The sequence below is a fragment of the Bacillus rossius genome, chromosome 18 (genome assembly GCF_032445375.1).
Source record: "Bacillus rossius redtenbacheri isolate Brsri chromosome 18, Brsri_v3, whole genome shotgun sequence".
Taxonomy (NCBI): domain Eukaryota; kingdom Metazoa; phylum Arthropoda; class Insecta; order Phasmatodea; family Bacillidae; genus Bacillus; species Bacillus rossius.
In genome coordinates, this window is record NC_086345.1 from 25,697,328 (window position 1) to 25,714,758 (window position 17,431).

At 37.7% G+C, this 17,431-nt stretch overlaps 2 protein-coding genes across 5 annotated transcripts; one reads left to right on the top strand and one right to left on the bottom strand.

Annotated features, from left to right (window-relative positions):
* Positions 1–1,996: 1,996 nt before the first annotated feature.
* LOC134541185 (intraflagellar transport protein 27 homolog) lies at positions 1,997–9,279 on the top strand. Of its 4 annotated transcripts, none has more exons than XM_063384417.1 (4): positions 1,997–2,263; positions 2,900–3,019; positions 6,562–6,774; positions 8,237–9,279. In XM_063384417.1, the coding sequence occupies exons 1-4, from the start codon at positions 2,147–2,149 to the stop codon at positions 8,312–8,314; spliced, it is 528 nt and encodes a 175-aa protein (XP_063240487.1). In that variant the 5' UTR covers positions 1,997–2,146; the 3' UTR covers positions 8,315–9,279. The 4 variants fall into 4 exon arrangements, with proteins under 4 accessions (XP_063240487.1, XP_063240488.1, XP_063240489.1 ...); XM_063384419.1 differs by lacking the exon at positions 1,997–2,263 and adding an exon at positions 2,270–2,444; XM_063384420.1 differs by lacking the exon at positions 1,997–2,263 and adding an exon at positions 2,504–2,587.
* A 999-nt stretch (positions 9,280–10,278) lies between these two features.
* Positions 10,279–17,269, bottom strand: LOC134541126 (uncharacterized). The gene is made up of 3 exons (XM_063384305.1): positions 16,812–17,269; positions 14,547–14,797; positions 10,279–12,268 (listed from the first exon to the last, which is right to left on the bottom strand). The coding sequence occupies exons 1-3, from the start codon at positions 17,139–17,141 to the stop codon at positions 12,190–12,192; spliced, it is 660 nt and encodes a 219-aa protein (XP_063240375.1). The 5' UTR covers positions 17,142–17,269; the 3' UTR covers positions 10,279–12,189.
* Positions 17,270–17,431: the final 162 nt, after the last annotated feature.

Genomic DNA, 17,431 nt, shown 5'->3' on the forward strand with positions numbered 1-17,431 from the left:
CTTTTCCGTGAATTTTTTTATTGGCTTGGTGTGCATATAAATGCAGTACATGTTAACAAATCAAATACCTTAGATCATAATGTTGTTTCGCCCAGGTATTAGTGATATTATATTTGAACATAAAGTTATTGTATTATTATGCATCCGGATTTTTGGTGAAGTCAAATGTGGAGGGGTATTTAATTGTACTACATGTATAAATAGGGCAGCCATTTGTTTATAAATGTATCAGCCCTACCTAGATTGGGGGTTAAATTGTAGAAATGTGTCAACTCATAAGTTTGCATTTGTATTATGAAGATTCGTTTTGGACTTTTAATATACCTATATAAACATATGAATCAGTAATACTTTGTTCTGATTTTCTTTCGAAGAGCTTAATTATTACAGTTATTAATAAAAGCAGTCTAAAACAGCTGATTAAATATAAACAAATGTATGGCAAATTGATATGTGAAAATCATAAGAAAAAAATGGAGAAATACAGCTTCACGCCTGACGGTTTCCATTCCTAATCTCTTAGTTCAATGTTACGATGGAGAGGTTAGTGCACAGGCATGTGGTAGGGGAGCTGGATGGTAGAAAGTGGATTGACAGGAGACAGCATGGATTTCGAAGGGGATATTCGTGTGAGACTCAGCTGGCTGGACTGTTGGAGGAGCTGGTGGAGGGGGTAGATAATGGTCTACAGATTGATGCCTGCTTCATCGATTTTGAAAAAGCATTCGATAAAGTTCCTCACGAAAAAATGATGAAAAAAGTGGAGGGAGCTATAAGTGACAGGAGGGTGGTGGGTTGGATTGGTGACTTCATAAGTAACCGGACACAGAGGGTACGTGTGGAGGAGGAGTTATCGGAGGAAGGAAGGGTTACATCAGGGGTGCCGCAGGGCAGTGTGCTTGGCCCACTTCTCTTTACCATAATGATGAATGATATAGGAGAGAAGATACAAGGGCATATTAGGCTTTTTGCAGACGACTGCGTGGTTTACATGGATGCGGAGAGAAATGGGTTACAGGAGGATCTGGAAAGGCTGGAAGAATGGGTGGAAAATAATGGTATGAAAATAAATGTGGGAAAGACGAAAGTGGTCAGGTTTACCAGGAAGAGGAAGATTGTCAGGAGGGAATATCACTGGAGGGGAGACGTGATAAGTGAGGCCGACAGCTATAAATATCTAGGGGTGGTGCTGCAGGGTAACCTGGGGTGGGGGGAGCATGTAGACAAGGTAGTGAAGAAGAGCAGACAGGCCCTGGGCATGCTGGGACGAGTGCTCAGGGGGGGAAGCAGCAGCATACGTGACAAGGCCTATAAAACTATGGTCCGCCCCATGCTGGAGTATGCCGCAGCAGTGTGGGACCCATACACGGCAGTTCTTGAGAGGGAGCTGGAGGGGGTGCAGAGGAGAGCAGCTAGATGGGTGAAGGGCAAGTGGAGGAGAACGGACAGAGAAGGGAAGGGGAAGTGCAGTACCATAGAGCTGATGATAGGAATGAGATGGGAGAGCTTAAAGGATAGAAGACAGAAGGAGAGATTGGTCAAGATGTACCAGGTGCTGAGTGGAGTGGGAGGATGGGGAGAGCTGGGGGGCAAAGTCAAAATGGGAATGCCTAGAAGTAGGAACGAAAATACTAGGAAGGTTTTCAAAGAGAGGAGGAGAACAGAAAGGGGAAAAAATGCGATGATCGTGAGGACAGTAGAGGAATGGAATAGTCTGGAGGAGGAGTGTGTGGCGGCTGGGAGTGTGGACCAGTTCAGAAGGAGAGTGAGGGGGAAGTAAGGAGAATGCTTGCCACCGGGCACTTTGTACCCAATTGCAGCTATTAATTAAATAAATAACAATAAATAACGACCACAAAGTTTATACGTGATATCCGAGAGTTAGTCTATGGATAGTACCATAATTACGTTAGTTTATTTTATCGCATTAACCCGAGATTTATTTTGTTTCAACTGGCAACACTGATTGACACAAGCTGTTTGCTATTTTGGGAGAGGGAATCATGTGTTTATTGTTTACATTCTTATGACAAACACGTTTGAAACGCACACGGATAACACGCATTTAATTATTTAAGTCTACGATCAAGATATTGAAGTCGGTTTTGTGTGTGTGGCGTAGAACGGAAAATTATTTTTTTTAGCAATGAGCCATGTTTTAAGAACTGAATGTGTTATTGTTGGTGATAAGGCAGTAGGGAAAACTGCATTGGTACAAATGTTTACTTCTGATGGCACAACATTTCCAAAGTCGTATAATATGGTACGAGCTTAGTTATCATTGTTTAGGCTAGATATAACTTATTGCCAATGGCATGCATAGAGTAATTATTAATTTTAATATTTATTTTAAATTTGATCAAAAATTCGACTCGAGTGAAATAGTTAAGGCTTGCTGTATCCATATTTAACTAACCTGCAACTTTCCGGAAATTGGATACCCTGTAAGTACTTCAGTTTGTTTTTTAATTGCTAAAGACATTCTTAAAATTCAGCAGTTTTGGTCTTCTGAAAGTCACAGATTTGCCTCTATGCTCTTCAAGTTGCCAAAAGTAACGCCAATGTCCTGACGTGCAACGTTAATGAGGTGAGACAGGAAAAATTCCCGGGTTCATTTCGTGATATGCTAAAATTCAAATAATTATACCGTTGCGCTGCTTCTGCTATTGGTTCGCTGTTAATATGTCGGACTCTTGGCCAATTAGAGACCATCAGTCAAAAAAGTATCCAATCACAAGTTTTACCCACTTGCGACGCCTCAAAATTCAGCACCCAATGAACGGGAGCCGTTTTTCCAAGTAGGCAGAGGATCGTGGAGTCTATCCTGAAGGTCATTGAACTCGCAAATTTTTCCAGTTTCTATTAATGAGTTTTGATATGTCGCCATTTTGTTTTGCAGACGTTTGGTGTTGAGCTGTACCAAAAGCAAGTGAACATCCCAGACATCACGAGCGTCGTTGAAATGCTGCTGTACGACTCGTCGGGGCATAAGCTCTACACCGACTGCTTGAAACGATACGTAAGTCCCATAGGCTATTACGCACCGCAGCTTCTTCATTCGTCGTGTTGGGATCTGAGCAGTACCATGCATTTATTTTTTTGAGTGAAACTTCTTTCCAGGCGGTAGGGTTAAGGACATGTCAAATTGGCCTGAAGTGTGCACTTACTACGCACACTTGTGACATCGCAAGGGCTGTCTGAACTGGAAGGGAAGTATGCAGGTTATGTGAGTAAACAAACCTGCGTACATTTTTGATGTAGCAACATCTTGGCTCTCTCCACACTGCATTCGGTGGGAGTAACTTTGTGAATACGACAGAAGTCGAGGAACGTAAATGTGTAACCTCGGTGCTGCCTTCTGGGTCGGATGTTTGCGAACCAAAGTTCACAAAGACAAAGGAAAATTTTGTTGTATTAACCGTTTGTGAATTTTAACAAGATGGGCAGTATTTCAATAAAATACCCTGTCGAAAATCAGGTCCAAAGCTGGGGTTTAATATTTTTTTGAGACTTTTTTCACTTTTATCGGAACTGTTTCATTATATAAATGAAAATTTTGGGTTGCTAATCAAATGTTTCAATGGTCGACGTAACTGCCCCGTCAGTGAATTCTAGCAATGGGTGCGGAAACTACGTGTGATTTCAACCTTGAAATGTACTTGAAAAAACAATTTGTGTATATTTATCATCTCTGCATCAATTTAAAGAATGCAACGTTACGTTTCGTGTCCGAGTTTCGTATTATAAGTGTATTTGCAACATGAGAACACATGAATTTGCTTCGTCGCCGAGGTTAGATGTTACACACCTGTGCCGAGTACTGAAAGACTCGCCCGCGTGTTTTTCGGACTTCTACCCAGCATTCCAAGCAGAGAAACTACTGTGTGCTGCTTTAGCAACTGTGCGGAACTGTACCTAAATTATGTAATTGCAAACATGTGTATTTTCCAGAACGGAAGTTAAAATCCCAGAAATTTATGCAAATATTTTCTTCAGAAAAACATTCATCCTGAATTTGCATCTGGAATTTAACCTCAAAATTTATAAACCAACAGAGCCTTTTTCTGTTCTTGAAAAAATAATAATTTTAAGGGCATTGTTTTTCTATTTGTTTACTTACCTGGCTACAAACTGAGATGTAGAAAACTGTCAACAGTTAGTGCATCATTGAGGTCATGATATCTTGTGTTTTTTTTTTTGTACGTGTGAGTCTTGATACAGTAAGTGTTTGTAAACATCAGTTTCCGAAAATCTTTCATAACGTAACCCAAGGGTGAAGAGAACGATTTTGTGAGTCCAGAGGAAGTCTGGTAGTGCTAAGCGTGCTTCACGATGAATATGCCCGGAACTTTCCGACTTCTTCCAAATACAGAATTTTTTTTTTTGCGCCCTATATATATGATAAACTCCAGATTTCAAGAAACTGGACATAACAATTTTTTCCAATGACCCCCATAGTATGTTCAAATTACAATTTTAAGTTTTAAGAATTTCAAATAAAAAGCAGTGGTCGAGTGGTTAGAACACTCGCCTCCCACCAAGGAATCTGGGTTATATTCCCGGCGGAGTAAAACCTGTATTTGTGCAGGTGGGAAATGAGGCAGATGTTGCCGTGGGTTTTCTCTGGGTGCTCTCGATTCCCCCCCCCACCAGCTCATTCCGTTGCCGCTCTGCGCCACAAGTCATCTCACCTCACGCACTTTCCAGGCGGCCAGAATGACACGTCTGTTCCTCTCTGGTTGGGGCAGTCTCTCCCTGTGAGTGCCAGCCACGTTCCACCCGTATAGACCCCGCCTCGGGGAAGACACTACACGTCTGTTCTCGTTTTCGTCGTTTCATCAGTTGGCGCGACAGACCACGTGGCTTCTTTCTTTTTTTTGTGTCAGCTGAGCTGAACAGCTCTGTTTGCAAAGGATAAACCAGCAATGGTCTCGTACGCAGTAGAAAAGAATCAGTCTTTATCGTGGAGGGGCAGAAGAAGTATCTAAGAATTATCACAGTTTTTTTTTTAGGGAGTTGGTGTGTGTAATCATCGCCGTGTTCTAAATTGAAATAAAAAAATTAGAATGATAACTTTATGCCAAAGTGGAAGTATTAATAAAACAAGCAACAAGGCCCTGTATTTAGAGAAAATTTGTAACTAATCCTCACTTAAACTAACGTTAGAAAAATTATTTCATTAATAATGTTTTACCTTTTGTTATTTTTATTATTGAATGATCCCCAATCACCCTCTCCTCCGTGAAAGAGGTTCCATTCCGGAAAAATTCATCCCTACTCCCCATTTTTCTGTTTCAAGCTGGTCATGCCCTTTCAGTCTGGATAGAAAAACTATTTTTTTTTTTGTATAATAAAGTTTAACACAGGTTCTTTGTTTGTATGTTAACATTTAATTTTGTTTAACACTACTAACTTTTTGATGGCATTTTTACAATTCTCTCTAGCGAGTTTCTTGCAAGCTGATTAACAAGGTCTAGTATTAGCCTTTATACAACTACGATTTCGTTCTGCTAAACAGCTAAGGGCCAATTTCACTCTCCGATGTCAAAACTATCGCTTCACCGCTCATTTCTTGTGTTTCACCAAACTCGAGCAGTGTCATCATCAAATTTCAACTGACACAAATGTGTGGCTACCAGGTTATGATGTTAAAATGACAGAAATTAGGCGTTTAAAGTCAAGAAGTGGGTATCCATCTTGAACATGAGTAAATGTTTGGTGAATCGCAATCCAGTATTTAACGAAGCTTAAGAGTCGCTTAAAGAGTGCCCAACGTCTAGCGGCGTAATGCTGAACTCTCACATCATTCGTCCATTTCACGAGCTACACGCGTCCGTTAAATAACAAGTTTTAAAACTCAAGTAATTCAAATTCTGTACTGTATGTAAACATTTAAGCAACTTTATAATTGTTCAGGATACTTCATTTACATTGTGTGCAAAGCAAAAGTGTTCTACAGTTTTTTATAAATACCTTATATTTAGTTTTAAAATTTTTTTATTAAAAATTTTATAAAATATTTTTTTTTTTTCCCATCATGTTTTAAAAAATTCAAAGCTTTCTTTACAATACTATGTCTACGTTTGTTTACCTACAATGATATTCATGGGAGAAATAATTTCCCTGGTGGCTGCAAAACTATGGATCTTAGCCTTAACCCATTTGCATCTACAAGCGTACTAGTACGCAGCTGTTTTTCTGGCCGATAACACCATAGGCGTACTGGTACGCAAAATGGCTAATCTGCCCGAAAAAACTTGAAAAAAATCCCTTTGGAATGAAAATAACCCCTCAGAGTAGCTAGTATTGCTATAACAAAGGTGTATTATCGTGAAACTTAAAACTATTTTTTAAAATTTTAATTTAAAGAATAAAAAATATATTGAAAATAAAAAAAATAACTTTAATAATGGTAATGTATAAAAAAAGTTTATGGATTCCATGGTATGTCTAACATTAAAGTGAGCGGATGCAAATGGGTTAGTATCCTGAACGGGCGTGGTGAAACTGGCCGTGATGTGAACTCGAGGGCAGACCGCGGCGTGTGTCGTCTCGTCGCAGTGGCACGCGCCGCAGATGGTCCTGGCGGTGTTCGACGTGACGAGCGAGGAGTCCCTGGTGGCGGTGCCCCGGTGGGTGTCCCTCGCGGCGGGGGGCCTCCCCGGGGTGCTGTTCGGGAACAAGACGGACCTCGTGGGGCGGAGGGCGGTCAGCCCCGGGGCGGGCGAGGCGGCGGCCGAGAAGCTGGGGCTGGAGTACTTCGAGGGCTCCGCGGTGAGTGTCGTCGGCCGGCGGAGTGCGGTGGAAGGGGTCTCCCATCCACGCTGTCCTGGACCGTGTCGTGTTGGTTCCGTGTCGTAGCTACTCAGATCCCACAGAAGGGGCCGGCTCTGTAGGAGGTCTGGGAGTGAATGGCGGAGCTGGGGGCGGGTCGGTGGGGCCGAAGTTGGGACGGGCCTCCTCAACCTCTCGACCTAGCCGGGCGCTCTCCGGTAACATGGCCGCGATTGGAACCGGCGTATCTGTTTCCCGGTTCTTGGAACCCGTGTTAGGCACTGGTGACAGTGTCTGGCATGTAAAAGACCCATCCTTCTCCTAACCAGGATCATGCCCTAACGGGATCAATCGCCCTGGGGGAGTTTCGATGTCGATTAGAGGTGTGAACCTAAGTACATGTCCTGGACCACGCTCGTCGCAGGGTGTCCACAAGGGGAAAAAAATATTTTTTTACCAACTTAGGTGAGAAAAAAGTAACTAGATTTGAAAAAAAAAATGTACTAAATTATAATTTGTTATGGTTTTTTAACAATTTAGGAAGTTGTTATGGCATTGCAATGCTCGAACTTAAATATCACACCACACACATACATTCCATAGTTTTTTTAAAAATAATTACGCATAGTAATGAAACATATTGGAGTTACTGTAATATGATTATTTTAGAGAAAAATGTACTAGATCTGAACGTAAATGTATTAGAGCACTAAAAAATTACTAGATCTAGTATGTACGAAAGTACTAACTGTAGACACCCTGCGCTCGTGCCGGGCAGTGGCTGAGTAGGCTTGAGCCTAGGGCGGCAGATTTTTGGAGCGGCAAATTTGGGGATCAAATTTATTTTTTCTTTCCCCCCTAACTCATAGAAATTAAAAAGATGTCTGCATTTCGGTTTTCTGTTTTCTGATGTTTTGCAGATAGACATCTGCAACAAATTTTCGCCAAAGACTTTCCCCCCTTTCTCCCTTGTCATTGTACGTTCCGTGAATCTGTGTAGCAAACTTCCATTTTCTAGAGTTAAAACAGCTAGTTTCGCCGCCGCCCCGACCAGTAATCGGCCTCTGCGTTCGAATTAGTTACTATTTTACGTCCAATTTCAACTAAATTAAAAATAATCTAGGACGTGAAAATTTTGGAGGCAAGGGCGGCAAAAACTTCACAGCCTATATACCTTGAAAATTTGTCAATCCGCCTCTGGTGCCGGGATAGCGATTTGAACGGATTAATGGAACTAATACCTCTAAGATACATTACTATTATAACCATAATAATCCAAACCTGAAGGGACCTTAATTTTTTTTTTATTATTTTCACATTGCAACATAATTTCTAAATCAAATTGAAATGTAGTTCAATCTGCACACAATTTTATACCGCACTTTTTTTTTTTAAGGGGTTGTTAAGTACAATTTTAAAATAAGCTCAAAAATATATACTTAATTTTTTGTGTGTGTTTCAGAAAGAGCACGATGGCACGGACGAACCCTTTTACTTCCTGGCCCACACGTGGCACAAGCGGTGCCGTGACGAAACCTGATCGCCTCGGCACTGCGTGAACACGCACTTTTCCTTTTCACGACTCAGCACAGAGCATTCGAAGCAGCACGCAGAGTGGATTAAGTCAAGCAGCGCACACCTTCACGAGTTGAAAAATTATTTTGTGGAACATCTCGACACGGCGTCGTTCCGTCGAGTGGAGAGCGAAGGGGGAAAAAAAGTAGTGCACGTTGCACAGTTGGCTAAACAAATTTTAAAATATAATTAGAGTGGAAATTTATTCAAATAGCAACCGTTAGCCTACTGCAGCAAAAGAAACACCATTTCAGTAATTGTACCACCACAAATTTAAACAAAAAAAAAAACCTTCGTTAAAAAAATGAAAAATAACCACCAAAAAGTTGTTTGTCCTAGTTTAAAAATGTTATATTTTTTAGATTTCAAATAATTTCTTTAAGATTAATAAAAAAATAATGGTTTCTGCCCAAAATTTATTTTTAAAATTATCTGTCTCATTTGACTTGCATTTGGGAAGCAAAAAATTAGTGATATGATTGGTGATTTCAAAGTGTCATGTTTTGTAAAGTCGTATGAAAGTTGTAGGGTAAAAAAATATTTAAAAAAATTTAGTTTGTTTGGGAGAGAGCAATGTTTTTTTGTTATATTAAAATTTTACTTTTTAGTGCAAAATTATTTGACAAAAACTATTCTTTAACTGAATTTCTTTACCAGTATTAAATTATTCATCAACAAAAATTGCTAAACAGTTGACTGCTCCAGTGTTTCAAAACACTTGCATTTGAAGTTATGTTGTAACTAATTAGCACTTGTCACATTCATTTGTATGTACAATATTGGTCTAAATAAAAGCCAGAATTTTTTTTATTTCTCTGTAGCCACATCTGTACATAATCAGATACTTTACTGCTTTTATTTACGTGAGCGTTTATTTTTTAATAAAACCCCTTTCTGCTTGTACATAGGAGATTGAATAAAACCTTAAACTAAGATTTCTGAATTGAATTTTATATTTTAAGAGACAGCTTCAGTAATTCACAGGTAAAATTAGTTTCATTTCAGTGTTATTTAGGTTTTATAGATACCCAACATATTATCTTTCGTCTATTATTAGTTTGAAATATGCTTACTCCTTCTCAAGTGCATTTTTCAAAAACTAACATATTTTATAATGTTAATAAAACCCAGGTGAATGGTCACAATAATAAAAAAAAGTTTGAATTCCCTGATACATCTCATAAAAAAAAAAAACTTCATAAATGCTGTAAATGATTTTAATAAAATTCAAGCAATTTGATTGAACATAAAAAGCATATGTACATACATATAAAAATATAAACATGGTAAACAATGCAATACATATCTATAAAAATCACAAAACTGAAATAAATGCACTATAGAAATTTTTTTTTTAAATGTAAAACTTTCTTCAAACAAACATTAACAAAGCTGAAACATATCCCTCCTGCCAAGGTATAAGGTTAATTTAATTCATTGCGGATTTCATTTCACGACAAAACTAATGATATCAACAATTATTTGTAAAACATGACAAAAAATTCTACAAAAAAAAACCGAAATGACCTTCATTACATGTAATTTATTCCAAATAATTAGTCACAAGTGCATATAATTCATAACAAAATAGCGTAACATACGTAATCATCTCATTTATGTTGTACAATTCATTCAAACCCAACCATATTTATTTTTAACTATTGGATGTTTGTAAAAAAAAATTTTTTTTAACAATTAACGAAAAGACTTGAGCATCTGAGTTAAGTTGAAGTTCTACTTCTACTGCAAATTTTGTCACTAAAGCAAAATTACTTCATTGATATAAGTGGGGGTAGTAACACTTTGGCAAAAGTATGTGAAAAATTTAAAAAAATGTGAGTATGCATGTATATTAGTGTGTTGCTACAGTTTCACTCTGCATCCTAAGTTTATAATGCTACAAAAATAACGGTACTGTTGAGTTTAAAATTTAAAGGTAAAAATGATTAATTATTTAAAATTATAATTACATTTTTTTCCATCAGATTATGCTAGTTGTTCATCGCATAATTAGCAACTTGAAAGCTAGATCATTGCATGCAGTATTTTACATTGGCAAGTATTTTACGGTGGTAATAATAATAATAATGTGTCAAGAGTGTGTGCAAATCTACGGAGAGATGCTATGAAATTAGTGAATTTCCTTTTGTAAATAATACAATTTTTCCATTCAAATGTTTCAGAAAAAAACAAGCCAATTTTTTTTTTGGCACATCATTTTTTAAATTTTGTTTTGAAAATATTTAATGTAAAACTAGCTTCATAATTCATACTGACTAGGATTTTTTTTTATTTAGTGATTTGGAGCAAGTATGAAGGATATAGATATAAGCTCAAAAACATGACTTAAAAGTTGAATTTGGTCACACTAGACTTATGTTTAAAAACTAAATTAAAATCTTATGATTGAATCACAGCCAACTGTATAAAAATATGACTATTAACGTCTTAAAAATGAATTACTGTGTGAAAATGTATCCAAAGGAAAAAGGGTAGTTTTTTTTCCCCTTCAAAAAAAAATTAAATAAAAATGGTCTGTCGACCATCTCAAGGGAAAACATTCCCACAGTTCATGCTCTAACTTTAAGCCGGCCAAAGACAAGAAAAAATAAAATTCGGTCAAGCTATAAGAATATAAAAATTAAAATTATATTTTCTAAAAAAAAAAATTTGTTTTACTCTGCAAAACATACAACTACGAATTATATTTCACTTCATCATACAAGCTTGCATGCATGCCCCTATACACAAAGCACTTACAAAAGATAGGCCAATAATTTTTTTTCCCCTCACATATTCGTTAACAGTGTACGTAAGTGCTACGTGATGTGTCAAAGATAATACAGATACTGGCTCTTAGTGTATTTTCTTTTTTAAACATTTAAAGTAATCCTTCAACCCTCCACAAAACAATATCCGACATCTGTGTGCCGTAACGACACAGAATGTAGGAGCATGCATATTGCTGATATTTGTCGAGTAATGTATAGCACCGTAACTGGTGATAATATTAATGATATGTAGTATTAACATGCAGACGGAAAAAATTCCCAATATAAAGGGAGCACTACGGAGAGTTTTTAAGATTTTAATTTTATCATGCATGAAAAAAAAAAACCATTTGGTTGACTTGGAAGACATTACTGAGCTACCTGTACTGAAGCGGATATTGTCTTAAAGTGAATTGACGACAGCAAGTCTTAATTGTAATACAACACGGAAAATCTAGTGTTATTAACTGTCCGATACCCATCGCATGTGCTGTGTCTAAGAGTACAGTTTTAAAGACTATACTACAGATCATTTCACATGAGTTGCAAGATTAAATTCACTTCCAAAACTAATCTGAAAGTTGACGAGGGGGTTGCGAAATGGTTGAGCAAACTGATTTATCACCTTTTCTTTTTTTTTTAAAATATATTTGTGGCAAGAATCTGATTTTTTCAATACCTCACTAGTAGCATGAAGACAAGATTACCACAAAAACATCTGCATAATGTTTTTTTTCTGTTCCCTCCCACTACTGACTCGTAATTCTACAAGCTAATAGAAAAAATACTTTACAAATACTCTTTGTGTACACGCTTTTTAATTCTAAATGCAGAATTTTTTTTATTTATTTATTTCTCTTATATACCTTTTTTTCTACAGGTAGCATAGGAAGAGGCTGCAAAAATTATCACGATCTCACGATTCTTCTTCTTTTCTTCGAGCCGTGCTTGGATGCAGCACGCTTCAAACTTACTCTAGCTCGAAACCTCTTCTTATTGCTCGCACCGTTCTGCATCGGAAGGCCTGACGAGGAGGAAATTTCCCAAAGGGCTCTTGGGGACGTCGTGTTCACTCCATCTGCACCTCCAGGTGTCCCTTGTGACTGGGGGACGATGCGCAAGCCTCCTTGTTCAGCTCGTCGTCAGAGCTGCCAACAAAATTTGGAGTAATTTTTCAAACAACTCGGATCAAACACTAGGACGAACAGGGGGGAAAAAAAACCTGTAAAATGACGGTGGGATTAATTTCATGAATACGACTGAAGTCGAGGAACTCTGGAATGAGTGACGATCGCGGTGCTGCCATCTGCGGCTTGTGGCGCAAACCAAAGTTCACAAGGAAAAAGGGAAACTTTATAGTATAATGAGTTTGACGGTCTCCGGGTAAAAGGTAACAAGTCACATTTTGGTGATTTTTAGAGAACAAGTCACTTAAACTCTTAAGTATACTTAGAATGTGTAATGCATTTATAATCATTGGCAACTATGTTGGTAAATATGTTGGTAAATAAAAGAATAGTGCAAGAAAAATTTTATGTATTTAAATTCAATTTTTATCTAAGAGTTTTTTGTTTCTCCTGCAAAAAGTGAATTCTTGACTTGTTACCTTTTACCCGGAGACCGTCCAATTGTAACAAAATGGGCAGTATATTTTAATGAATTCCTTGTCAAAAATCAGGTCCAAAGCCGGGGTGCAGACACTACGTGTGATTTGTGTCAAGAAATGTCATTTATTTACAAATATTAATCACGTCCGGCATTGCTGGAAATATGATCATGTACCACGCACGAAAAATGTACACAAGATCATGCCATTAGGATGAAGGGATAAATTTGGATATGGAATTTTTTTTAATACTATTTTTAAGAGAATTATGGTTCACTAATTAATCACATGCCACATTCTGCATTTATTTAATTCAGCATACCGTAGGAGATACAAGCTAATATTACTCAAGTAACTTGTCCATCAATTACAGATATTTTTGCCCATAATATATATGTATACATGATTCAGTTACCTACCTCCCAAAACCCTCCGCATTTCTGCAGTTGCTTATACAAACATTATCCAAATTCTTCGTTGCTAGTTATAATAATAATAGTAATGATCTAGAGACAAGGTTTCATGTTTTAAGTATGCTGGAGGATTTATAAACTTATCACCTTCATATAGGCCTAGTTTTGATTTTTGGTTTATCACTTAAAACTTTATTCACATGAATGTTGGTTTATTTACTGTCCTTAAGGGGCCTGTCTAGTTGTGGTGTATGTGCGTTAGTGACGCGGAATGATAAACGTGATGCCCGCTGGTATTCTAGCACGTTATAGCCTCTAAGCGCAAGGCTCTAAACTGTCAACACTATATGGCGGAGAAATGAAGATAAAAAGGGTAACGCTTTCGAATGCTATCAAGAATCTCGACCTGTGTGTTTTACGCCTGAAAATTACTCTGAAGACACACCTATTATCCAATTCAACTCTTCTAAAAATTCAGTTTTAAAAACTTAATCCGTACACCTAGATACTTATCGGCCCTTAGGGAACTCTTAAATGCTTCAAATAAATAGACCCCCACTCGGATATCTTGAGTGGTTTTCAAATCGCTTTGTTTTTTCCCTGAAGCTCTGCGCACCGCGTGTGTGTTCGCGGGTAGACGGGGGGGGAGGGGGGAGGGGGCCTTAAAGATCTTTCTTGATACATGCACTTGGAAAATAAGTTTTTTTTACCTATCGAAATCCTGTAACGTTTGTGTGTTTTGTTTCATAGGAAATAAGTACAACGTAAATTTTTATTCACATGTGTCTGGTCTCGAGAAGACTTATAAATAAAAATATTTTTTTTTATTAAAACTTATTAAATAAGAAAATGTGTGTGATGACTAGACTGTGCTGAATATTATTTTAATTTTGTTCATCATTTTTTTGCACAACGGAGTTAAAAACTATAAATATCGGTCTAATTTCCAAAGGAGAAAAAAATTTATTTCTGCATTTAATTTAGCAATTCTTGTGCTACTATGGATTTTATACTGTTAAAGTCCACGGTGACCTGTTCATGATTTGTAATATGTAAAAAAGTAAAAAAAAAAAAACACAAGCCTGCTTACATTTGATTGTTCACAAAAATCTTAGGCTTACGTGATGTGTTCTGAGGCAAGGAAAATTTTTTTTTGGGGTGTTCGGCTTGGGGGGGGGGGGCCTTTTAAGGTTTTTCGCCTAGGGCCGCCAATTTACCTTGCACCGGCCCTGCTTATAAATACATAGTACCTACACACCAACTAGAGAAGCATTAATTATGCGAAGATTTAAAACAACGAAAATTAAAAAAAAATTAAAAGGAAGTTGGCCGTAGCTGTTACGGGGTACAAGTGAAGTAGGGATCGGCAACCGTCGACAGTCGAGGAAGGGAGGTTAGGGGCGTTACCTCGCGGCGTACTTGCAGTCCCCCAGTTCCACTTGCAGCTTCTCGTCGCCGACCAGGAACATGGCCTCCTCGTAGGTGGGCGGGGGCAGCTCCCCGGGACCGCCTCCCCCGCCCCCTACCACGCCCCCGGCGTGGGACGCAGACGCCCCCATCAGCGCCTCGTACGCGGGCGGCAGCGTGGCGGTGCTCGGGTTGCGCGGCATCCGCCCCGGCTGCTGGCCCCGGGACTGCTGCGCCAGCTCCTGGAGTCCCTGTCCCGGGGGGTCACACGCCCCTGCTCTGCCCTCAACTTCCTCCGACGAATCCGCGCAACCGGCGGCGTAGCCAGGATATATGTGTATGGGGGGGGGAGGGTGTTAAGAAGCATCCCCCCCCGTATTTAAGCGGGGGGGTTCCGGGGGGTCCTCCCCCGGAAAAATTTGGATTTTAAGGTGAAAAATAGTGCTATTCTAGCAGTTTTCCGTACTTAAAATTAAATATTGTACTGGTAAAAATTTTACTAATTTTAATATGAAATTTATTTGAGTGATGAATAAGAAATTATTTAAAGATTGGGTCCTAAGGAAGGGGGGGGGGGGAGGGGGAGGGTTTGAACCCCTAAACTCCCCCCTGCCCGGCTACGCCCCTGCATGCAACGAGGAGCTTTGATTTAATACAATTCGTTGGACATACGCCATTGCAGTTCTGCACCGTTCACATATAACATAATTTAACTCTATTGTTAGCAACTGTAATGGTACTTGCGTAACCTCGAGGTTTAATGTGCCTCTGATAAAACTGAACCACACAAGAGCTTGTGCTATTTTTATTTATTTATTTATTTTTCATTATAAATTTAAAAGGTTTCGGACACAATCAAAATAAGAATTTCACTAACACCACACAGTATGTATTATACACGAACAGAAAACCTCTCTACCCTCCACTTCCTCCAATGATTCACGCAACGGGGAGCTTTGATTTAATGCACTTCATCGGACATACGTCATTGCAGTTCTGTACCGTTTTTCATGGAATTCACATAATATAATTTACCTCTAGTGTTAGCAATGTAATGGTACTTGCGTAACCTGGTGGTTTCATGCGTTTCTGACAAATTTTAATCACACAAGAGCTCGTGCTATTTTTTTTTCATTATAAATTATAAAGTTTCGAACACAATCAAAATAAGAATTTCACTAACAAAACGCGGTGTTATACATGGCAGAAAACGCCATGTAATTCACTCTAACTTGCTCCAATTGAACATTGTATTAAGTAGAAGTTTGCTCTTGGATTTATTCTTGCTTAAAAACTGTGTTATTGCTAAAACTGTAATACGTTTGCAGCCAATAAAAAGGTCTGAATATCCTACTTTGGGTATTAATAAGATCTTATTATAATATAGATATTTATTTATATATATCATTATAGATTAATTAAATCGTTATATTGCATTAGTATATAATTAATAATAACACATTTAATAAAAACATAATATTTTATAAATATTTATATTATAAGATCTTATTATATTAGATAATAAATACACTTAAAATTGTCTATCCATTTTGTACTAATAAGTATTTAATTATATTATTTAATATAAAGAAATTAAATTGAATTCTAATTATATATCAAAAGCTGGATATATATTATAAATTTAATTTATTAAAACTTATTTTATTAAATAAGAAAATGTGTAGACTCTGCTGAATATTATTTTAATTTTGTTCATCATTTTTGCACAATGAACTATAAATATCGGTCTAATTTCCAAAGGAGAAAAAAAAATTTCTGCATTTAATTTAGCAATTCTTGTGCTACTATGGATTTTATACTGTTAATAACAATTTTTTTCTTCTTATAATTACAAGTACACCAACTACAGCAGCATTAATTGTGCAAAGATTTAAAACAACAAAAATAAAAACATAATAGGAAAGGGGTTAATTTTATAATCATATAATTATAACTATCCATGAGTTGATAATATGTTGAGTGTGTTCGGGCCTAAACCTACATTATTCTGCTTTCCAAAGCCCAAAATACCTTATTTAATTATTTTAAAAAATGGATGGATGTGGCTAGTATTTTGGTGTGCCCAATGTGCTAATTCTGCTCATGAAACAGAAAATACAACGGTACAGATGTAATTAAATCTAGGAAAATGTAAATTAAAAAAAAATTTAATGGTAATAATTTAAGTTCAGAAAAAAGAAATTTTATAAGGAAAGCACCTTGACTCCACAATTACCTCTACCAGCGGATAAAGTAAATTATTACCCTTAAGAGAGCTCTCTGTCGAAGCAGCATCTGTATGACACTTTTCCTCCTTAGGTACAGAACACTTTTCACAGCTATCATCAGTCCCGAACAGATGAGGATTGGCCCCACCAACCACATGTGGCCCATCGTCGTGAACAGGTAACCGTTACCATTTCCCAGGGCGAGAACAGTGATCAACGTGCCGACAGCGATCAGAACTACGGACAATGCGAAATAGGAATACGACGTGCAGTCGCAGTGGCCCAACAATGACGGCTCGGGGTACAGCTGATCCATCTGCCTCAATCTATGGCGCAAATACGCGTTTTCCAGGACCGATGACATCATGTCGTACGTGGGCAGCCGTGTAGTAGTAGAAAAACCTCCACCGTTCAAAAGTAGTCACAACCATTAAATTTGGAATTTTAAATTCACAATATTTCAGCCTTTCCTCCCGCACCAAGGCCATTACTGTTATGATTATTTGACAACCAGCTACACCACAACTTCAAATTTTAATTGTCGTATCAACTGTCTTTACATTTCGTATATTGTACCACAAAACTCGTAGGCAAAAGAGCTATTAAATAGATGTTTGGTAACGTATGATGTTTACAATGTAGAAACAGTTTTAAATG